This window comes from Dendropsophus ebraccatus, chromosome 9 (genome assembly GCF_027789765.1).
Source record: "Dendropsophus ebraccatus isolate aDenEbr1 chromosome 9, aDenEbr1.pat, whole genome shotgun sequence".
In the NCBI taxonomy this organism is placed as follows: Eukaryota; Metazoa; Chordata; class Amphibia; order Anura; family Hylidae; genus Dendropsophus; species Dendropsophus ebraccatus.
This window is the reverse complement of record NC_091462.1, coordinates 92,839,059-92,859,700: the sequence shown is the minus strand read 5'-3', so window position 1 is coordinate 92,859,700 and position 20,642 is coordinate 92,839,059. Positions and strand designations below refer to the sequence as shown.

The following is a 20,642-nucleotide window of genomic DNA, read 5'->3' as shown; positions in this document are numbered from 1 at the left end:
TGTAGACCCACTTCTATGTCATTTATTGGTTGCGGAACGGGTTAAAGTTGTAAAAATAATGGTCCTGCCCAAATGTCTGTATGTCCTTCAGCATATATATGTTCCCTTAGCTAAAACTTTCTTCTCAGAATTAGACTCTATTATCATAAAATTCATTTGGGGCTCCTCTAGGTCCAAGCAGCAGACGGCCAAATTGCAGGGACCCAAACACAATGCTGGTATGGCCGAGCCAACCATTTATCTGTACTACATAGCTGGACAGCTTACATTTCCAGGCCCCCGGGCCCCTGCAAACACCTGGATTCTCTGGAATATATTTACACGATTTTCTTGCGTCTGTGTCGCTGTAGTCCTTTCTACACTCCCCTACGACTCATCGTGCCGCCTCTTACCTGCCCACAGAGGAGCTAGGAAGATATGGATGGCTGCCAGGTCCATTTTGGACTTTGGTGATGTCCCACTTGAATCCCCCCTGTTGGGCAACTCAGCCCTCCCACACTTGGCTGCGAACACTTGAGGATGGGAACTACTGGGACCGCCATGGGGTACAATACATCTCGGATCTATATAGTGATGGGGTTGTGAAATATTTTGCATCCATTAGGGATCCATTTGGTATTCCACACCCATATTTGTATAGGTTTCTGCAGTTACGCCGCTCTACACACTCCTTCCTTCTCCAAACACTGCACTTTCCTCATATCCTATAACTGGTATTATTAGATCCCAAGGCCCAGGAGGCCTAATATCCTCCCTATACTCACATCTGACTGATGCTACTGTGGCTGGGACACCTCTGTCGGCTATGGATAGGTGGAAGTCGCTGATTCCTATCATGGATGATGACGGTGGTGAGGCCCTTCTGGAATCTCTCAGCTTTGTCTCCCCGGCCATTAATAATAGGCTGATTCAGTTGTATATAGTTCATCAGGCATATACAACTATGTCACATGGGACGTATACTGACGCCTTCCTGCCCAAAATGTCATCACTCACCCGCAGACTCTTGGCACATGATACGGGTCTTTATATTTTGACTCTTGGCACATGATACGGGTCTTTATATAAGACTTTATATTTTACTTGGAGCAGTGGATTTCCACTTCTTACCTACTGCCCGACCATTACCCGTTTTTTGGCAGAGGTGGTGCAGCTATTATATGAATACCAGTGGTGTGCTGGAGGAGGAGGACTGGCCTCATCACCTTCTCATGCTCCTACACGGCTAGGAAAGCTATAGCGTTGTGATGGATGGATCCTAGACCACCCACTGTGGGTATGTGGAGGAACCTAAATAATAACATCACACCGTATGAGGAGGTAGTTTATATGCACAGATAATGCCCCAATAAACACCATAAGATTTGGGATGTGTCACCTCTGACCCCCCCGCCTGCCTCTTCTATTCTCTCCTCACAATAATAGGCTGACTCTGCGTCATATGACTGACTGATACCTCTATTACCTGTTAGTGTTTGGGTAGCACTGCATAACACTCGGTTCTGGGATACAGCTACCTGGAGTTAGTGGATATGTTAGTTAGCTATGCTGTGACAATACGCATCTCGGTAATTGCCTTACAATTTAGGCCATGTTGCCATTGTTTCTATATCTTCCTACATTGTTTCTGCTTTGATTACTTTCCAACTATTTATCAATAAAACGAGGTAAAAAAAAGGATCTACAACCAGATCCATGTATGTTATTGTGTCCCAGTGTTGTCAGTCTTATAGGGCAGCTGACACCTCCTAAGCCCACATACACACATACAAGCGTCACATAGCTCACTACACATATATGTTGCCATGTTATCTTCCATCTCGGATCCGAGATGTTCCAAAAGGAACAGTATAAACACAGCTATAAGAGTCCAGATAAATATTAATGAGGATTTCCAGGAAGAGAAAACCAGATCTAACTTCTCCCAAAATCAGCACATCACCTGCTCTCAGGTCGGCTCCATTCACATCATAGGGACTGAGGTGCAATACCACACAGCCTGAGGACAAGTTTGGTGCTCTTTTTGGAAGAATTTACCATTTTTCTATTCCTGGATAACCCCTTTAATAATCCTCCACCCGCAGCCTATAACATCCAAGCAAATAGCTGAGATATACAGAAGGACATTTCCTGCTCAGCACAGCAGCTCAGTGGTTATAGTGACTTGTATCAATGGGATTACAGGGTCACATCCCACCATGGACACAACTACATGGAGGAGGTATATAAGGAATCAGCCCATAAGCCGCACACTGATGGAACTATAACACAGGGCAATATCTGCCTGATTGGGGGATAATAATCCTGGGTAATAGGATGAGGAATCAGTCCCATCCAGTGTCATCAAGGTAACCTGACTGTTCTATACAATATAGCAACGCACTCTGCTTACTCTCTCTATTTCCTATTTCAGGGAGGACAGGACAACATCGAGGGTGAGTGTCTCCCGTCTATAATATCATCTTTGTAGATTTCATGTCTGACATCTCATCACATGTTACATCATAAGGTTAATGGAGAAGACCGTCATTTTATAAAATTCAGCAGCTGGCAGGGGGAAATTGATTACAAGTAGGAACTTACCTCTCCGGTGCCCATGGTGAGCAGCGGACCGGCATCAGGACTCCCAGTGCTGATACAACACGAGGCGACTGATGGACTGGTCACTCAGCCAGTCATTGACAGGGGCGGGACGCCACTCCAGTCACTGATTGGCTGAGCCGCCAGTCCATCAGCTGGGACAGGCCTTTTCCTCTGACATCATCACAACTCAGGGGAAAACGCCTTCCGGGGGGTCCCGAGGCCGGTCCCACCGCTAACAGCGGGCACAGGGAGAGGTAAGTGCTGATGAATTTTAAAAAACGCCGGACTTCTCCTTTAAAAGACACATTGTATGCCGGAAGATCCGTAACAATCCTCAAAAGGGCAAAATTAAGGGATATTGTTCACAAAAAAATATTTTATATCACCTTACAATATAATAGTATACAGAAAAGAACAGGGGGCAACTTGTTCTGCAAGAAACAAGCCGCCTTATTGTTATGGTGACAAAAATATTATGGAGTTCTGTCATTTAGAATGAAAAAAAAAAGGGTTTAAAATTTCCCAACTACAGTTTGTGTCTCTACAATATATAAAGCACGTCCCTAAATCTAAGGCAAATAGGGAAAATTATTATTATTTTATATAACATTTAAAACTAACGATTTTTCTTTTTTTTTCTTTACTTTAGAGGAAGAATCGGATTTCGGGTAAGTAAATCTTTACTGAAAATGTAACACTTGTGTGACCCCGTAATTCCTCCCCTATAGACACCGATCATCACTGCAGGATTGCTGAGAGGACGTCTCTGAATAAACTGATGGTGTGTATGAGTCTCTAATGCGTGTTAGGTTTTTACTATCTTCTCTATTAAATCACTAACAGGAGCGAGGAGGATGAGGAGGACGTGCAGGAAGAGGAGGATTGGACGTAAGTATCTCATATCACATAAACATGTTTTCAGGGGAGGGGTCTCGTTTTAAAGGGGAACTCTAGTAAAAAAAATTTTTAAACAAGCTGCTGTTAGAAAGTTATTTGTAAATTATTTCTATTTAAAACTCTCAAGTTTTCCAGTACTTATCAGCTGCTGTATGTCCTGCAGGAAGTGGTGTATTCTTTCCAGTCTGACACAGTGCTCTCTGCTGCCACTTCTGTCTGTGTCAGGAACTGTCCAGAGCAGGGGAGGTTTTCTGTTGGGATTTTCTAATGTCTCTAATGTGTGTTAGGTTTTGACTATCTTCTCTATTCTATCATTAACAGGAGCGAGGAGGACATCAGCAAGGAGGACGAGGAGGACGTGGAGGACATGGAGGATGAGGAGGAAGTGGAGGATGAGGAGGACGTGGAGGATGAGGAGGACGTGGAGGATGAGGAGGACACGGATGATGATGAAGACTTTGAGGAGTAATTATTTCATAGTGAAATATAATATAGTAATATAATTGTTACATCAGTCACATAGACATGTCTGCGAGGGGCGGGGAGATGAGTCAACCGCCCATAGAGAACGACGGCTCCATTCATTCTCTATGGGCATCGGACTCATCTCAGCAGCGCGCCCGCTGGGCTTCAGACAAGGATATCTCTGTCTCGGGACCGGCCCCAGGAATGGGACTTGGCGAGATGAGGTAAGTATCCAGGGCTCTAGTGGGGGGTCGCGCGGCCTTCACCCCGGCACGGGGGGTGACAGGTTCCTTTTAAAGTAAAAAAAGTGTAAAAAAAAAAAATTGAAAATTATTAAAAAACCCTTATAAGGGGGAAAAAAACACCAGGATTGCTGATTTTTTAAAATTATACATCAGAAAAAAATTTATAAAGAGCGGTCAAAATTTTTCTGTTACACCAATATGATATAAATAAAATCTAGAAATCAGCCCTGTAGGTAGAAAAATAAAGACGCTATGGCTCCTAGAAGGCGGGGAGGAACATTGCATTAATCTGACCCAGACATCCGGGCATCAATGGGCTCATTCTTGAAGGGGTCAAAGCCGGATCATCTGTTTTAATAAATCTAGGCCAGTGTATTTCTAATTTTCTAGTTTGGATAAAACCTCCCCCAATAGGCGGCACATAGGACTGACTAATATCTCCTTTATATTTTTTTCTCTTGTCATGTAATAGGTGGAAGAAGAAGGTGATGACCGCACCGTGGATTTACAGGTATTCACACTACATGAAAAAAGCATTAAATAACATTTTCTACAAGTTTTAAATGGGACAAAGTAACAATGATCCTAACCAAATATCTGTTCTCTGTTACAGCGATGAGAAGTACCCGCTGGGCCTGCAGATCCCGAGCCTGGAGACCATCATGTAAGTAGAAGCAGCAGATTGTCGCCTTTTCTGTGGCATATGACAGACGTAAGGAGCCTGAAGAGGCGGAGAGAAGGTGCGGCCTCCTTTTATAACTAATATAATGGCTTACGCCTAAAAACGGAGGTAAGTCATGTCAGAAATCTACACCGGCTCCGGAGCAGATATAGATTTCTGCACCCACCGTGTGGCAGGTACAGGGCCCCCCGGATTTATAATGTCCTTAATAAATGTCCCCTTATTTACATTGTTCTACATACAGTGAAGAGGAGGAAGAGGAGGAAGAGGACTGGACTGAGGAGATCCACAGGTAAGGAATCACAAGTACTGTGACTGCAAGTTTTGTTTCTTTCCTTCCAGTATAGAGAGAGGAGATGTGGGAGGACAGGACAGGGGGCGCTCTAGGTAGAGATAAAATCATATTTTCTGTCTTCTCTATTCTATCACTAACAGGAGCGATGACGACACCAGCAAGGACGCGGAGGACATGGAGGATTGGGAGTAAGTATCTCATAGTAAAATTTCAGTCCTATAGACATGTTTGTAGGGGGGGGGGAGGGGGTCTCGTCTTAAAGGAACACTGCAGCAAAAGTTTTTTCTTTCAAACAAACTGGTGTCAGAAGGTTATATAGTTTTCTATATTACTTTTTTTTTTATACATCTCAGGTCTTCCAGTACTTATTGGCTGCTTTATGTCCTGCAGGAAATGTTGTGTTTTTTCCAGTCTGACATAGTGCTCTCTGCTGCCACCTCTGTCTGCGTCAGGAACTGTCCAGAGCAGGAGAGATTTTCTATTGGGAATTTCTACTGCTTAGGACAGTTCCCGTCAGGGACAGAGGTGGCAGCAGAGAGCACTGTGTTAGACTGGAAATAATACACCACTTCCTACAGGACATACAGCAGCTGATAAGTACTAGAAGGCTTGAGATTTTTGAAAAGAAGTAAATTACAAATCTGTATAACATTCTGACACCTGTTGATTAGAAAACATTTTTCGCTGGAGCGCCCCTTTTAAACAAGAAGCCTACGAAAATTACAGTATCTGGAGTTATTTTAAATTTTACATTACTTGCATTTTCTTCTAATAAACTTTGTATCATTTTGTTTAAATTACATGTTTGTTTGTTTTTTTTCAGATTTTTGTGGTGTTTTTTCCATAGTAGATCATGTGATCATTAGTCTCTCTTTGAGGCTGGACTCACTCTGTGTTTCCCCATTTGTGGAATACGGCCGCTGCAATTTTTGAGTCAAAACCAGAAGTGGATTAAAAGTAATGGGTAAAAGAAATAGCCGGATCCACTCCTGGCTTTGGCTCAAAACCTGCAGTGGCCGGTTTTGTGGCTATGTGTGAATGCTAGCTGTTTAAAAATTATTTTTTTTTTTACAAAAAAACATCAAATGTATCAACCAAAATTTACCACAGGAAGGGGTGTTTTCTTTCCAGTCTGACAAAGTGCTCTCTGCTGCCACCTCTGTCTGTGTCAAGTACTGTCCAGAGCAGGGGAGGTTTTCTCTGGGGATTTTCTACTGCTTAAGACATTTTCAGAAAATTGATGTCATGGTGTGAATGAGTCTCTAATGTGTGTTAGGTTTTCACTATCTTCTCTATTTTATCACTAACAGGTGCGACGACAACATCAGTGAGGAGGACGAGGAGGACACAGAGGATGATGAGGACTTTGAGGAGTAAGTATCTCATCCAAAAGGGGTACACAAGCAAAAAAGTTTTTTTTTTCTTTTAAACAAACCGGTGTCAAAAAGTTAAATACATTTGTAAATTACTTCTATTTAAAAATCTCCAGTCCTCAAGTACTTATCAGCTGCTGTATGTCCTGCAGGAAGTGGTGTATTCCTTCCAGTCTGACATGATGCTCTCTGCTGCCACCTCCGTCTGTGTCAGGAACTGTCCAGAGCAGGAGAGGTTTTCTTTGGGGATTTTGCTACTGCTCAGGACAGTTCCTGTCAGGCACAGAGGTGGCAGCAGAGAGCACTGTGCCAGACTGGAAAGAATACACCACTTCATGCAGGACATACAGCAGCTGATAAGTACTAGAAAGCTTAGGATTTTTGAAAGGAAGTAAATTACAAATCTGAATAACTTTCTGACATGAGTTGATTTGAAAGAAAACATTTTTCTCTAGAGTGCCCCTTTAAACAACAAGCCTACGAAAATTACAGTGTTTGGAGTTATTTTAAATTTTACATTACTTTCATTTTCTTTTAGTAAACTTTGTAGCATTTTGATTAAAGTACATGTTTTTCTTTTGTCAGATTTTTGTGGTGTTTTTCCCATAGTAGATCATGTGATCATTGGTCTCTCTTTGAGGCTGGATTCACACAGTGTTTCCCCACAGGTTTGTGGAATACTGCCGCTGCAATTTTTAAGTCAAAACCAGAAGTGGATTAAAAGTAATGGGTAAAAGAAAGGCGGCACTTATATGTCTCCTCCCTGCCGGATCCACTCCTTGCTTTGGCTCAAAAACTGCAGTGGCCGTTTCCCAAAAACTGCCATGGTGTGAAGTCGGCCTCAATCACATGAATTATAATATGAAAAACAAAAACCGTAACAAAACACAACACATACATGTATATAAAGAAAAGACACTGTACCTAGAGCACTCACCAAAGTCACAAAGTGAAGAAAACACCAAGAAGTACAAAGCATTGATTGTAGAGACTAGGGATGGTCCGAACCTGCCGAGGTTCGGGTTCAGATGAACCCGAACGCTCGGCATCGGATTCCCGCTGTCTGCCCGCTCCGTGCAGCGGGCGGATACAGCGTGAGGACCGCCTGGAAAAATGGGATACAGCCTATGGCTATGGCTGCATCCCATTTTTCCAGGCGGTCCTCCCGCTGGACCCGCCCGCTGCACGGAGCGGGCAGACAGCGGGAATCATTACCGAGGGTTCGAGTTCGTACAGACCCGAACCGAACTCGGTTCGGACCATCCCTAGTAGAGACTTTCACATAACATCCGGCTCCGACATTTTACTGCAAATAAAAAGAATGCCAATAAATATAAACCACAGACAGAGCTGGATACAGGAGTACAAACCAATTAGACATACACAAGGCGATATTTCCAGGCACTGAATTTCTTCAAATTCAAACTCTTAGTTGTGTCCAGGAGGCGGGGCCCAGCTGGTCAGGTGATACCCGATTATCGCTCCATGGAATAGAGAGAACGATCAGCCGATGATCGTGTCATCGTCTGATCGTTTATTTAGGTTCAAACCTAAAATCATCGGTCGCTACCCGCGCATGGCTACATGGAATAGTGGTGCGCGATGGGCGATTTCAGCTGCACCATACATTACCTGTCCAGACGCAGGTCTTCTCCTTCTTCCTCCAGGTCCGTGCCGCAGCAGCTTCGGAGCAGCCTGTCTGAACTGAACTGGCCAGGACTGCTGTGGCCAGTGATTGGCTGAGCGGTCTGTCAGTTCAAACAAGCCGCTCCGAAGCTGCTGCGGCGCGGGATCGGGAGAAGGAGGAGACCTGCGCTTGGACAGGTAATGTATGAAACAAGCGCTGCAAGGTCACCAGTAACGATGTCCTTGCAGCCCTCACTAAACGATTTTCGGGCCGTGGAATAGGCCCAGTAAACGAGCGCCGATCTAGCAGATCGGTGCTCGTGTACATCGTTGATCGGGCCCTGCTCGGCCCGTGGAATAGGACCCCTAGTCTTAACTAAGTCTCCTCTATCATCATGACTGACGGCCAAGCCAAAACAACAGTCAAGATGGTAGGGGAGGGTCTAAGGAGGGAAGCAGGGCTAGGGAAGGGGTGGCACTTCAGAGGTTAGGCCACGCCTTTAAGACACTTTCAGGCACAAAGGAGGGATCTGACGCCTTACAACATCACCTTGGGTATGGTAAAAAATGTCCATTAGTTAAAAAAAAATCTTGTTACATATTTTTCATCAAAGGTGTACTCAGATATTGTACTTCAAACATACTTTAACCAGGATTTTGTTCACAATTGTCACAAAAATAATACAAAAACACCTGAAAGACGTCATCTCATCATGTAGATTCATGCAGGGATCACATGCTGGCGGATCATAGGCTGCAGGCCTGAGGTATCTGCATGCTGTGAGTAACTGGCTGAGCAGGGAACTGACCTCTCCCTGTCTACTATTCTCCCTGACTGCATCTGTGTGCAAAGATCCAGGGCACAGGGCCAGAAATCCAGGGAAATCACTGCAATCCCAATGCCCGCTGCTAACAACACATTTAACCCCTTCACGTTAGTAATTTGTATATATGCGTACCTACTGCACATACCCCGTGTAGTAAGAATGTACACTAAGGGGGTTGATGTGTGTGGGACCGCTGCAGTGAGAGCGATCCCACACACATCAGTGTCCCGGGAGCCCAGCATAATGACAGGCATCTGCGATGGCACAGCTGTCTGTCATTAACCCCTTAAATGCCGTGATCTAAAGCAATCGCATTTTAAGGTTCTCAGTGACAGGACAAGCACCTGTCACTGAGTGAACGGGACCCGCGCAGCATGGCGATCTCTTTTACCGACAGGCGGGGTTAAGTCACTTACCTCCGTCTTGTCGGATAGGTGATTTATGCATAGAGTCTGCTCTCAGGCAGGCTCTGTGCATAGATTACCAATAACACTGATCTATGCTATGTTATGGCATAGCATTGATCAGTATATGCAATCTAATGATTGCATGTTTTAAATAAAAAAAAAGTGTAAAAAAAATAATAATAATAAAAAAAAAGTTTTTAAAAGTATTAAAAAAAACCTTTTAACCCCTCCAATAAAAGTTTATTATACCTCCTTGCCCATTTTAAAAATAAAAATATTAAAAAAATAAATAAATACACATATTATAATATAGCGTGTGGAATTGTCCGATCTATTAAAATAGAACATTAATGTTCCCACACGGAGAATGGCGTAAATGGGGGAAAAACACCAGGATTGCTGATTTTTTTAAATTATATATCAGAAAAAATTTTATAAAAAGCGATCAAAATTTTTCTGTTACACCAATATGATATTAATAAAAACTAAAGATCATGGCGCAAAAAAATTACACCCCAACCAGCCCTGTAGGTGGAAAAATAAAAGCGCTATGGCTCCTAGAAGGCGAGGAGGAACATTGCATTAATCTGACCCGGACATCCGGGCATCAATGGGCTCAGTCTTGAAGGGGTCAAAGCCGGATCATCTGTTTTAATAAATCTAGGCCAGTGTATTTCTAATTTTCTAGTTTGGATGAAACCTCCCCCAATAGGCGGCACATAGGACTGACTAATATCCCCTATATAATTTTTTTCTCTTGTCATGTGATAGGTGGAAGAAGAAGGTGATGAACGCACCGTGGATTTACAGGTATTCACACTACATGAAAAAAGCATGTACCTGCTTCACCCCATAACAGCATGGAATAAAGAGGGATCAGAGAGTCACATGGGGCCCAGAATGCACCAATAAAAACCTCAATTGTCACACAGAAGTATTTTAGCCCCCTAAGTCCTCTGCAAACTGATATGAGGCCTATATAATATCCTAAATGAGAGGGGCCACTAGGTGCTGCTTGGTGTGTAAGACCTATGTGTGAGACAGGTAGCGCTCTAGGGCCACGTATGTGACACATCTAAAAACTGCAGAATCAGGGAATATACTGAGTTGCATTTCTCTGCCAACACCGGCTGCTATGTACAGAACATGACTAAAAGAGAAAATGGGGAAAAAAAGAAATCACATTTTTAAATTCTAAGTTCATTTTAACAGAAGTTGATTTAAAAACTTTTTTTTCCCACTGGGGTTCTCCTTTATGGGGGCAGATTAGAAAATGAGCTCAGAATCACTTAGATAAAAAAAGTTTCTGCCAAGTTAATCATGTGAGAATTGAAAATTCTGAAAGTTTTAAATGGGACAAAGTAACAATGATCCTAACCAAATATCTGTTCTCTGTTACAGCGATGAGAAGTACCCGCTGGGCCTGCAGATCCCGAGCCTGGAGACCATCATGTAAGTAGAAGCAGCAGATTGTCGCCTTTTCTGTGGCATATGACAGACGTAAGGGGCCTGAAGAGACGGAGAAAAGGTGCGGCCTCCTTTTATAACTAATATAATGGCTTACGCCTAAAAACAGAGGTAAGTCATGGCAGAAATCTACACCGGCTCCGGAGCAGGTATAGATTTCTGCACCCACCGTGTGGCAGGTACAGGTCACACTGTATTTACAATGTCCTTAATAAATGTCCCCTTATTTACATTGTTCTACATACAGTGAAGAGGAGGAAGAGGACTGGACTGAGGAGATCCACAGGTAAGGAATCACATGTACTGTGACTGCAAGTTTTGTTTCTTTCCTTCCAGTATAGAGAGAGGAGATGTGGGAGGACAGGACAGGGGGCGCTCTAGGTAGAGATAAAATTATATTTTCTGTCTTCTCTATTCTATCACTAACAGGAGCGATGACGACACCAGCAAGGACGCGGAAGACATGGAGGATTGGGAGTAAGTATCTCATAGCAAAATATCAGGCACATAAACATGTTCGTAAGGGGAGGGGGGTCTCGCCTTAAAGGAACACTGCACACTGCAGCAAAAGTTTTTTCTTTCAAACAAACTGGTGTCAGAAAGTTATATAGTTTTCTATATTACTTCTATTTAAACATCTCAAGTCTTCCAGTACTTATCAGCTGCTGTATGTCCTGCAGGAAATGGTGTGTTCTTTCCAGTCTGACACAGTGCTCTCTGCTGCCACCTCTGTCTGCGTCAGGAACTGTTCAGAGCAGGAGAGATTTTCTATTGGGAATTTCTACTGCTCAGGACAGTTCCTCTCAGGTACAGAGGTGGCAGCAGAGAGCACTGTGTCAGACTGGAAATAATACACCACTTCCTACAGGACATACAGCAGCTGATAAGTACTAGAAGGCTTGAGATTTTTGAAAAGAAGTAAATTACAAATCTGTATAACTGTGTGACATTAGTTAACTAGAACACATTTTTCGCTAGAGTGCCACTTTTAAACAAGACGCCTACGAAAATTAGTGTTTGGAGTTATTTAAAATTTTACAAAATTTTATTTTTTTCTTTTGTTAGATTTTTGTGGTGTTTTTCCCATAGTAGATACATTTTTTGCAAAATAACAGCAAAAGTTATCTTTTGTATACAAGTAGAGAATGTCATCTTAAATGCTAGCTGTTCAAGAATTTTTGTTTTACAAAAAACATTAAATGTATCAACGAAAATTTAATACTTAGATAAAGCCCGATGTGTCATGGAAACCTCAGAATCACTTAGATACATAAAAAAGGTTACTGCCATGTAATAAGTTACTGCCATGTAATAAGTTACTGCCATGTAACAAGTTTCTGCCATGTAATAAGTTCATCATGTCAGAATTGAAAAACAGGGCAACGATGATAAGGGGGAAACTGGCAGTGACAACAAGGGGTTAATAAATATTGGCAATGAAATTCATGTTCTTCTTGAAAGAGAACAATAAATAATATTTTCTGAAACCAAACATCTGTTCTCTGTTACAGGGATGACAAGAACCCACTGGGCCTGCAGATCCCGAGCCTGGAGACCATCATGTAAGTGGAAGCAGCAGAGATACAACCACCCATCTGTATTCTCTGGGTGGATATAGGAGTCCAATGGCATCAGTGCTCATAAACTCCTCACCTGAAACTCTGTATATCTACATGTGCCCAGGGTCGTATTACCAGCTGCTGCTGCGCTAGGCACTAAACCTGAAGACGCCCCATCTTGGGGGGTGTAAGGGAGAGTGGTTTCAATGCATTTCTCTACTTGTAGAAACATTGTATAAATAGTTTATTTTACAGTTTTTAACTGCTTAAAACATAAGCAAATTTCCACATTGCATCAATGATTAGAGCCGTCTACATATTGTCTGAGGGAATTCTCACCACAGGATTGGTGGATTGGTAGGTAATAGCTCCAGGCCTCACATTTACCACCGCCACACCAAACCTGACCAACACCGACATACTGTGACTGGATAACACCGCCATACGAGACCCGACCAACACCACAATATTGTGACTGGATAACACCGCCATACCAAACCTGACTAACAGCGCCATACTGTGACTGGATAACACCGCCATACTGTGAGTGGATAACACGGCCATACCCTACCAGACCTGAACAACACCACAATATTGTGACTGGATAACACCGCCATACCAAACCTGACCAACAGCACCATACTGTGACTGGATAACACCGCCATACCAAACCTGACTAACAGCGATATACTGTGACTGGATAACACCGCCATACCAAACCTGACCAACAGCGCCATACTGTGACTGGATAACACCGCCATACCAAACCTGACCAATACCGCCATACTGTGACTGGATAACACCGCCATACCAAACCTGACCAATATGGCCATACTTTGACTAGATAACACCGCCATACCAGACCTGAACAATACCACCATACCGGCCTTCCCCCTTTGAAAAGACACCAGATAGATTTACTGGCAAGTCTAAAGCGAGGTGGAGGACTAAAAAAATAAAAACAAAAAAGTTGTTTCCTCCCCGCTGCTCCCTGGTGCTGCCCCCCTGCAAGGTGCTGCCCTAGGTACCAGACCACGTGTGCATAGTGGAAAATACGGCCCTGCATATGCCCAAAAACTATGGGTCAGATATATGAATGTGCGGCCCATGCGAACACAATGGAAAAATCCCAGTTTTTTGCCTTTTCTGTGGCATTGCAGACATAAGGGGCTTGAGAAGGTGTGGTCTCCTTTGGGGACTAATTTAGGGCCCTATTCCACCAGACGATTATCGTTCAGATTATCGTTAAATCGTACGAATCTAAACGATAATCGTTCGGTTGAAATGCAGTTAACGATTAACAACCAAACGAGAAATCGTTGATCGCTTTATAAGACCTGGACCTATTTTTATCGTTGCTCGTTCGCAAAACGTTCGCAAATCGTTCACATTGAATAAGACATCGTTCGGTCGTTCGCAATAGATACGAACGCAATAGCGAATAAATAGCGAAGAAAACCTATCGCAATTACAATCATAAGTAACGATTATCGTTCCATGGAAATGAGTGAACGTTTTCAGGTCTTTCGCAATAGCGGTCGTTTGAGATCTTTAATCGTTAACGATTATGCAAACGATAATCGTCCGGTGGAATAGGGCCCTTAGTCCTGCTGGATTTACACCGGTCTTAAAGGGGTTGTCCGGCGCAAAAAAATTATTCACAGAATAACACACATTACAAAGTTATACAACTTTGTAATGTATGTTATGTCTGTGAATGGCCCCTTCCCCGTGTCCCACCACCCCCACCCGTGTACCCCGAAGTGTGGTGCGCTATACATACCTGTCACGTGCCGACCACGGTCTCCGATCCGTGGTGGGACACAAGGAAGGGGGCCATTCACAGACATAACATACATTACAAAGTTGTATAACTTTGTAATGTGTGTTATTCTGTGAATAATTTTTTTGCGCCGGACAACCCCTTTAATAAATGTCCATATATACATATATATATAAAAAAGCTGGTTTATGTTCTACATACAGTGAAGTGGAGGAAGAGAAGGAAGAGGACCAGATTGACGACATCAACGGGTAAGAAATCACATGTACTATGAATGCATGTATTTGTTTTTTACCATCCAGTATAGAGAGAGGAGAGGTGGGAGGACAGGACAGGGGCGCTTTAGTTAGATATAAAATCATATTTTTCCTTTTATTTGACTGGCATATATTCACATTCCAAACTGCTGACACTGTGAGAGAGTTATTAAGGTCCCCATACACGCTATAGCTTTGTTGGCAGTAGCTGCCATACATAGTACTATACTATACTATAGGATAAGCTATACAATGTGTAATATAACAATATATTTATATCTGTGCTGGTTCATGTTCTATATACAGAGAAGAAGAGGAAGAAGAGGAGAAGGCCATGGAGATCCCCAGGTAAGTAAACAAAGCTTATAACATTGTAAATGTAAGGGATTAATGTTATTTCCCATCCTGTATAGAGAGAGAGGATAGGGGGTGCTCTGTTTGGTGGTGGGCTCATATCTCTATTGTGGGTAATGGAGAATATTATATTGCTGAGTCCTGACTGTAATATATGTAGCTGCAGGAGCTGATGGATACAAGAATACATTTCCTTTACATTGTTTCTATATAATGTGCTCAGTAATTCGGGTTTCTTACACTAACCATTTATTTCTGACCATTTCTTGGTCATTTCTCCTCAGTAGAAGCAGCAGCAGGAGGAGATCCATCTTATCCAGGTAAATATAAGTGATGATACATTTACATGACACCACACGGCTATTGCTGCACTGCACCTCCTCATGTCATCACTATATATTACCAGTCACATATAATAACCCAACAAAGGCCTCATGTATATAATACAGCCAATACATGGTGCCGCCATATTCCCCCTGTATCCCACCCACTAGGATCGCTCTGATGCCCCTCTCTCCAGTCTATTCTCCCATCACTGCTGTGTCCCCAGAAGACGTGTCTGATCTCAGGAAAGTCATGCCGCTTGTTTTCTTTCCCTTATAGACTGCGGGCGCTGTTCTGCTGCTGCTGCACCATCCAGGAGGAGTAAAAGTGAGTAACCAAAATCTTATCACACCTCAGGCTGCAGATCACTGTTATCCTGATTGTATTTTCATATGGAGATTTTATATGTAACTGTGATTATTAATAAAGTTCCATCATGTTTCTATTCTGTTAACACTTTGCTTGGTATATCTCCCATCTAGGTAACATCGCGCCCCCAGTGTGAGGAGAAGACACCCCGACCATCTGGAGTCGTCTGGAGGAGGAGGAGGCGTCCGTAACATCAAGGGGTAAATGAGACGCCCATAAGATCAGGAGGAAACATTTACCTCACATGGGGGAGGAGGAGCCCCCCTTTACCATCGGAAATAGGAGGACAGGACACTCACAACAACTAGAGGGGTCTGGAGGAGGCGCCCTTAAAGGGGTTATCTAAGTAACTAAAAAGGTGTTACATTTCCTACCTCTCCGGCATCTCACTTCTGGTTTGGTCTCGTCCCCTACCAACATCTCCTGACGTGGCATAAGGGCGGTGAGCTGAGACAGTGGGGCAGGTACTTTGTTGCGAATGTCACATGTGGGCGAAACTGGTGGCGGCCAATGTACAAGCAATGTTATCCAATGTCATCATGACACTGCGAGTACATTGGCCACTGCTGGAGGCGAGTTTCACCCACATGTGATGATCACACCATAGTACCTGATCTACTGTCTCAGACCTTAGCCAAGTCAGAAGATGTTGGGATGAGATGAGTCGGAACTGGAAGTGGGACCCTGGTAAGGGGGGAAAGGAAACACCTTTCTAGCTCCCCAGATAACCCCTTGTAACATCTAGAGGCAAATTTGGGGCCCATAAGATCAGGAGGATTTATTTGCCTCAAATGGGGGAAGGAGGAGCCCCCTATTAACATCAGAAACTGGAGGACAGGACACTCACAACACCTAGAGGAGTCTGGAGGAGGCGTCCTTAAAGGGGTTATCTAAGTAACTAAAAAGGTGTTACATTTCCTACCTCTCCAGCATCTCACTTCTGGTTTGGTCTCGTCTCCTACCAACATCTCCTGACATGGCATAAGGGCGGTGAGCTGAGACAGTGGGGCAGGTACTTTGTTGCGAATGTCACATGTGGGCGAAACTGGTGGCGGCCAATGTACAAGCAATGTTGTCCAATGTCATCATGACACTGTGAGTACATTGGCCACTGCTGGAGGCGAGTTTCACCCACATGTGATGATCACAGCATAGTACCTGATCTACTGTCTCAGACCTTAGCCAAGTCTGAAGATGTTGGGATGAGATGAGTCTGAACTGGAAGTGGGACCCTGGTAAGGGGGGAAAGGAGACACCTTTCTAGCTCCCCAGATAACCCCTTGTAACATCTAGAGGCAAATTAGGGGCCCATAAGATCATGAGGATTTATTTGCCTCAAATGGGGGAAGGAGGAGCCCCCTATTACCATCAGAAACTGGAGGACAGGACACTCACAACATCTAGAGGGGTCTGGAGGAGGCGCCCTTAAAGGGGTTATCTAAGTAACTAAATGGTGTTACATTTCCTACCTCTCCGGCATCTCACTTCTGGTTTGGTCTCGTCTCCGACCAACATCTCCTGACCTGACATAAGGGCGGTGAGCTGAGACAGTGGGGCAGGTACTTTGTTGTGAATGTCACATGTGGGCGAAACTGGTGGCGGCCAATGTACAAGCAATGTTGTCCAATGTCATCATGACACTGTGAGTACATTGGCCACTGCTGGAGGCGAGTTTCACCCACATGTGATGATCACACCATAGTACCTGATCTACTGTCTCAGACCTTAGCCAAGTCAGAAGATGTTGGGATGAGATGAGTCTGAACTGGAAGTGGGACCCTGGTAAGGGGGGAAAGGAAACACCTTTTTAGCTCCCCAGATAACCCCTTGTAACATCTAGAGGCAAATTAGGGGCCCATAAGATCAGGAGGATTTATTTGCCTCAAATGGGGGAAGGAGGAGCCCCCTATAACCATCAGTAACTGGAGGACATGACACTCACAACACCTAGAGGAGTCTGGAGGAGGCGCCCTTAAAGGGGTTATCTAGGTAACTAAAAAGGTGTTACATTTCCTACCTCTCCAGCATCTCACTTCTGGTTTGGTCTCGTCTCCTACCAACATCGTCTGACCTGGCATAAGGACGGTGTGCTGAGACAGCGGGGCAGGTACTTTGTTGCGAATGTCACATGTGGGCGAAACTAGTGGCGGCCAATGTACAAGCAATGTTGTCCGATGTCATCATGACACTGTGAGTACATTGGCCACTGCTGGAGGCGGGTTTCACCCACATGTGATGATCACACCATAGTACCTGATCTACTGTCTCAGACCTTAGTCAAGTCAGAAGATGTTGGGATGAGTTGAGTCGGAACTGGAAGTGGGACCCTGGTAAGGGGGGAAAGGAAACACCTTTCTAGATCCCCAGATAACCCCTTGTAACATCTAGAGGCAAATTAGGGGCCCATAAGATCAGGAGGATTTATTTGCCTCAAATGGGGGAAGGAGGAGCCCCCTATAACCATCAGAAACAGGAGGATTAGACTCTCACAACACCTAGAGGGGTCTGGAGGAGGAGCCCTTAAAGGGGTTATCTAGGTAACTAAAAAGGTGTTACATTTCATAACCTCTCCGGCATCTCACTTCTGGTTTGGTCTCGTCTCCGACCAACATCTCCTGACGTGGCATAAGGGCGGTGAGCTGAGACAGAGATGCAGGTATTTTGTTGCGAATGTCACATGTGGGCGAAACTGGTGGCGGCCAATGTACAAGCAATGTTAACCGACGTCATCATGACACTGTGAGTACATTGGCCACTGCTGGAGGCCGGTTTCACCCACATGTGGTGATCACAGCATAGTACCTGATCTACTGTCTCAGACCTTAGCCAAGTCAGAAGATGTTGGGATGAGATGAGTCTGAACTGGAAGTGGGACCCTGGTACGGGGGGAAAGGAAACACCTTTCTAGCTCCCCAGATAACCCCTTGTAACATCTAGAGGCAAATTAGGGGCCGATAAGATCAGGAGGATTTATTTGCCTCATATGAGGGAAACAGGTGCCCCTTTAACATCAGAGACTGGAGAACTAGACTCCCTTAACATCTAGAAGAGTCTTCAGAAAGGGCCAATCTCAAAGCAAATGAGTTGAATTTATCATCTAGATAATTTATTTATGTCAGATGGGACAAAAGTGGCAGAGCTTCTTACCCATCCATGTTGTCAATGGCAATGGTGGGGCCCTATTCTCCAGTTTACCCTGCCCCACCCTTCATTCTGAAAATATGTTATATTAATATTAACCTCTAAGCCCAAGGGAGGGGCAACTCTTCAGCCATGGCTTCCTCGAGGTTTCCTCCACAGGGGGTTTTTCCTCGCCTGAGTGCTGCTGAGTGACTCTTTGTGAGTCGGAGGTCTTTTTGCAGTGTCATGTAATTTTAAATAAAAATTGACACCTAATTACAATGTGTTGTGTGTTTATTTTGCTTCTCTGGTTTCACTTATTTTGCTTTGAAGTTTAAGGTCTATCACATGTTGCAGAGTTATAAATCCTCAAAGCTACAAATGCAGACAAGGCACTACCCAAAGAAATAATATAACTAATGAATAAACACAAGAAAATAATGATTCCTCAAACTGAATTAGCATGAGAAAACACAGAGCAAGGACTACAGATGAAAGCATGCCAAATGAATCGGTGGCACTTCCAGTAACAAATAATGATATAAGAAATAAGTCAATCTAAGTGATAAGGATATACTTTATTGGTACAAAAAGCAAGTGGGACAGACAAGATAAAAACACGTAAATACACAGACAGTGTCTGTCCCACTTGCTTTTTGTACCAATAAAGTATATCCTTATCACTTAGATTGACTTATTTCTTATTTTTTACTGGAAGTGCCACCGATGCATTTGGCATGCTTTCATCTGTAGTCCTTGCTCATAAAACTTGACATCTGACATCTGACAAAGAAACACCTCCTTCATTTCATCTCTGTCTGGAGTCCGCCTGACTTTAAAGACGTGAAATTCAAGGGAAAGGATCGGGACTTAGAACCCATTCACTTTAAAGGGAACCTGTCACCCCCCGTGCCAGGGTGAAGGCCGCCTGACCCCCCACTACAGCCCTGGATACATACCTCATCTCGCCAAGTCCTACTCCTGGAGCCAGTCCCGGGACAGAGATATCCTTGTCAGAAGCCCAGCACTCGCACTGCAGAGATGAGTCCGATGCCCATAGAGAATGAATGGTGACAGGTCTCCTTTAATACCCTTGTAGACATCTAGATATATCTAGAAAGATGTGAATCTATCATCCAGTATTGAGTCTGTGGTCACAATGTCGTGACTCAGCTTCCCCAGCAGCCTGGACTGAAAGTGTGTCTGTATATGGGGGGATTTATTACTATGTAACTAGGCAAACTTGGAGTTCAAAAGTGGGGGAACTTGTATGAACATTACACCTATGTGAAGCTTGTATCATTAGCCCCTTAACGACATTGGGCGTACGTATACGCCCCCGCAGGGTGGGTTTTAACGCAAACGGGCGTATACGTATGCCCGATGTTTCCCCGATCGCTGTGTGTTCACACACAGCGGTCGGGGAAGATGGCCTGCTATAATGTATAGCAGGCCATCTCTGCTCGTCGGCACGGGGGATGATTAACCCCTCCCGTGCCGACGATCGCTGCTATATGCTGATCAATACAGATCAGCATATAGCAGCTGAAAACAGCTTTCCGGGTCATCGGTGACCCGGTGGCCCGGAAAGCAATGGCGATTGGTGCTGTCCGAGATAGCACCAATCGCCATTAGTGTCCTGGGGAAAGATGGCGCCGATGCCACCCCCACGATCGCAGTGATAGGCCGGCCAGTACCGGCCGGCCCATCACGGCGATCGTACTGTAAAAAAACAGTTTTGCTGGGTTCTGCACCCCTCAGCTAGGTAGCTGAGCGGTGCAGAACAGGTGTGTGTGGTGCAGGTGTACCATACTCACCTGATCTGGCCGTCCGGAGCGAAGATCTGCGGTCCGCGCCGTCCTCGTGTCTTCTTCGCGTCGCTTCCGGGTTCGTTCGTCCAGCGTCGGGAATCTTCGGAAACACTCGGGTTTGGCGGGCCTCGGCAATCTTCGGCAATCTCCGGCAATCTTCTCTCTACTGCCCCCTAGCGGCTGATCAGTGAATATAAT

The 20,642-nt window shown here is 44.3% G+C and overlaps 1 protein-coding gene across 1 annotated transcript in view; it reads left to right on the top strand.

The window, feature by feature from the left end:
• LOC138801249 (FK506-binding protein 5-like) overlaps positions 1-20,642 on the top strand; it is a 179,962-nt gene that overhangs the window by 9,428 nt on the left and 149,892 nt on the right. The window contains exons 3-15 of the mRNA XM_069983855.1: positions 2,414-2,435; positions 3,233-3,251; positions 3,427-3,471; positions 3,802-3,945; positions 4,663-4,701; positions 4,804-4,854; positions 5,117-5,164; positions 5,308-5,355; positions 6,478-6,540; positions 10,172-10,210; positions 10,802-10,852; positions 11,115-11,153; positions 11,297-11,344. Of these exons, the coding sequence (XP_069839956.1) occupies positions 2,414-2,435; positions 3,233-3,251; positions 3,427-3,471; positions 3,802-3,945; positions 4,663-4,701; positions 4,804-4,854; positions 5,117-5,164; positions 5,308-5,355; positions 6,478-6,540; positions 10,172-10,210; positions 10,802-10,852; positions 11,115-11,153; positions 11,297-11,344 (656 nt within the window). The remainder of the gene's footprint in view (positions 1-2,413; positions 2,436-3,232; positions 3,252-3,426; positions 3,472-3,801; positions 3,946-4,662; positions 4,702-4,803; positions 4,855-5,116; positions 5,165-5,307; positions 5,356-6,477; positions 6,541-10,171; positions 10,211-10,801; positions 10,853-11,114; positions 11,154-11,296; positions 11,345-20,642) is intronic.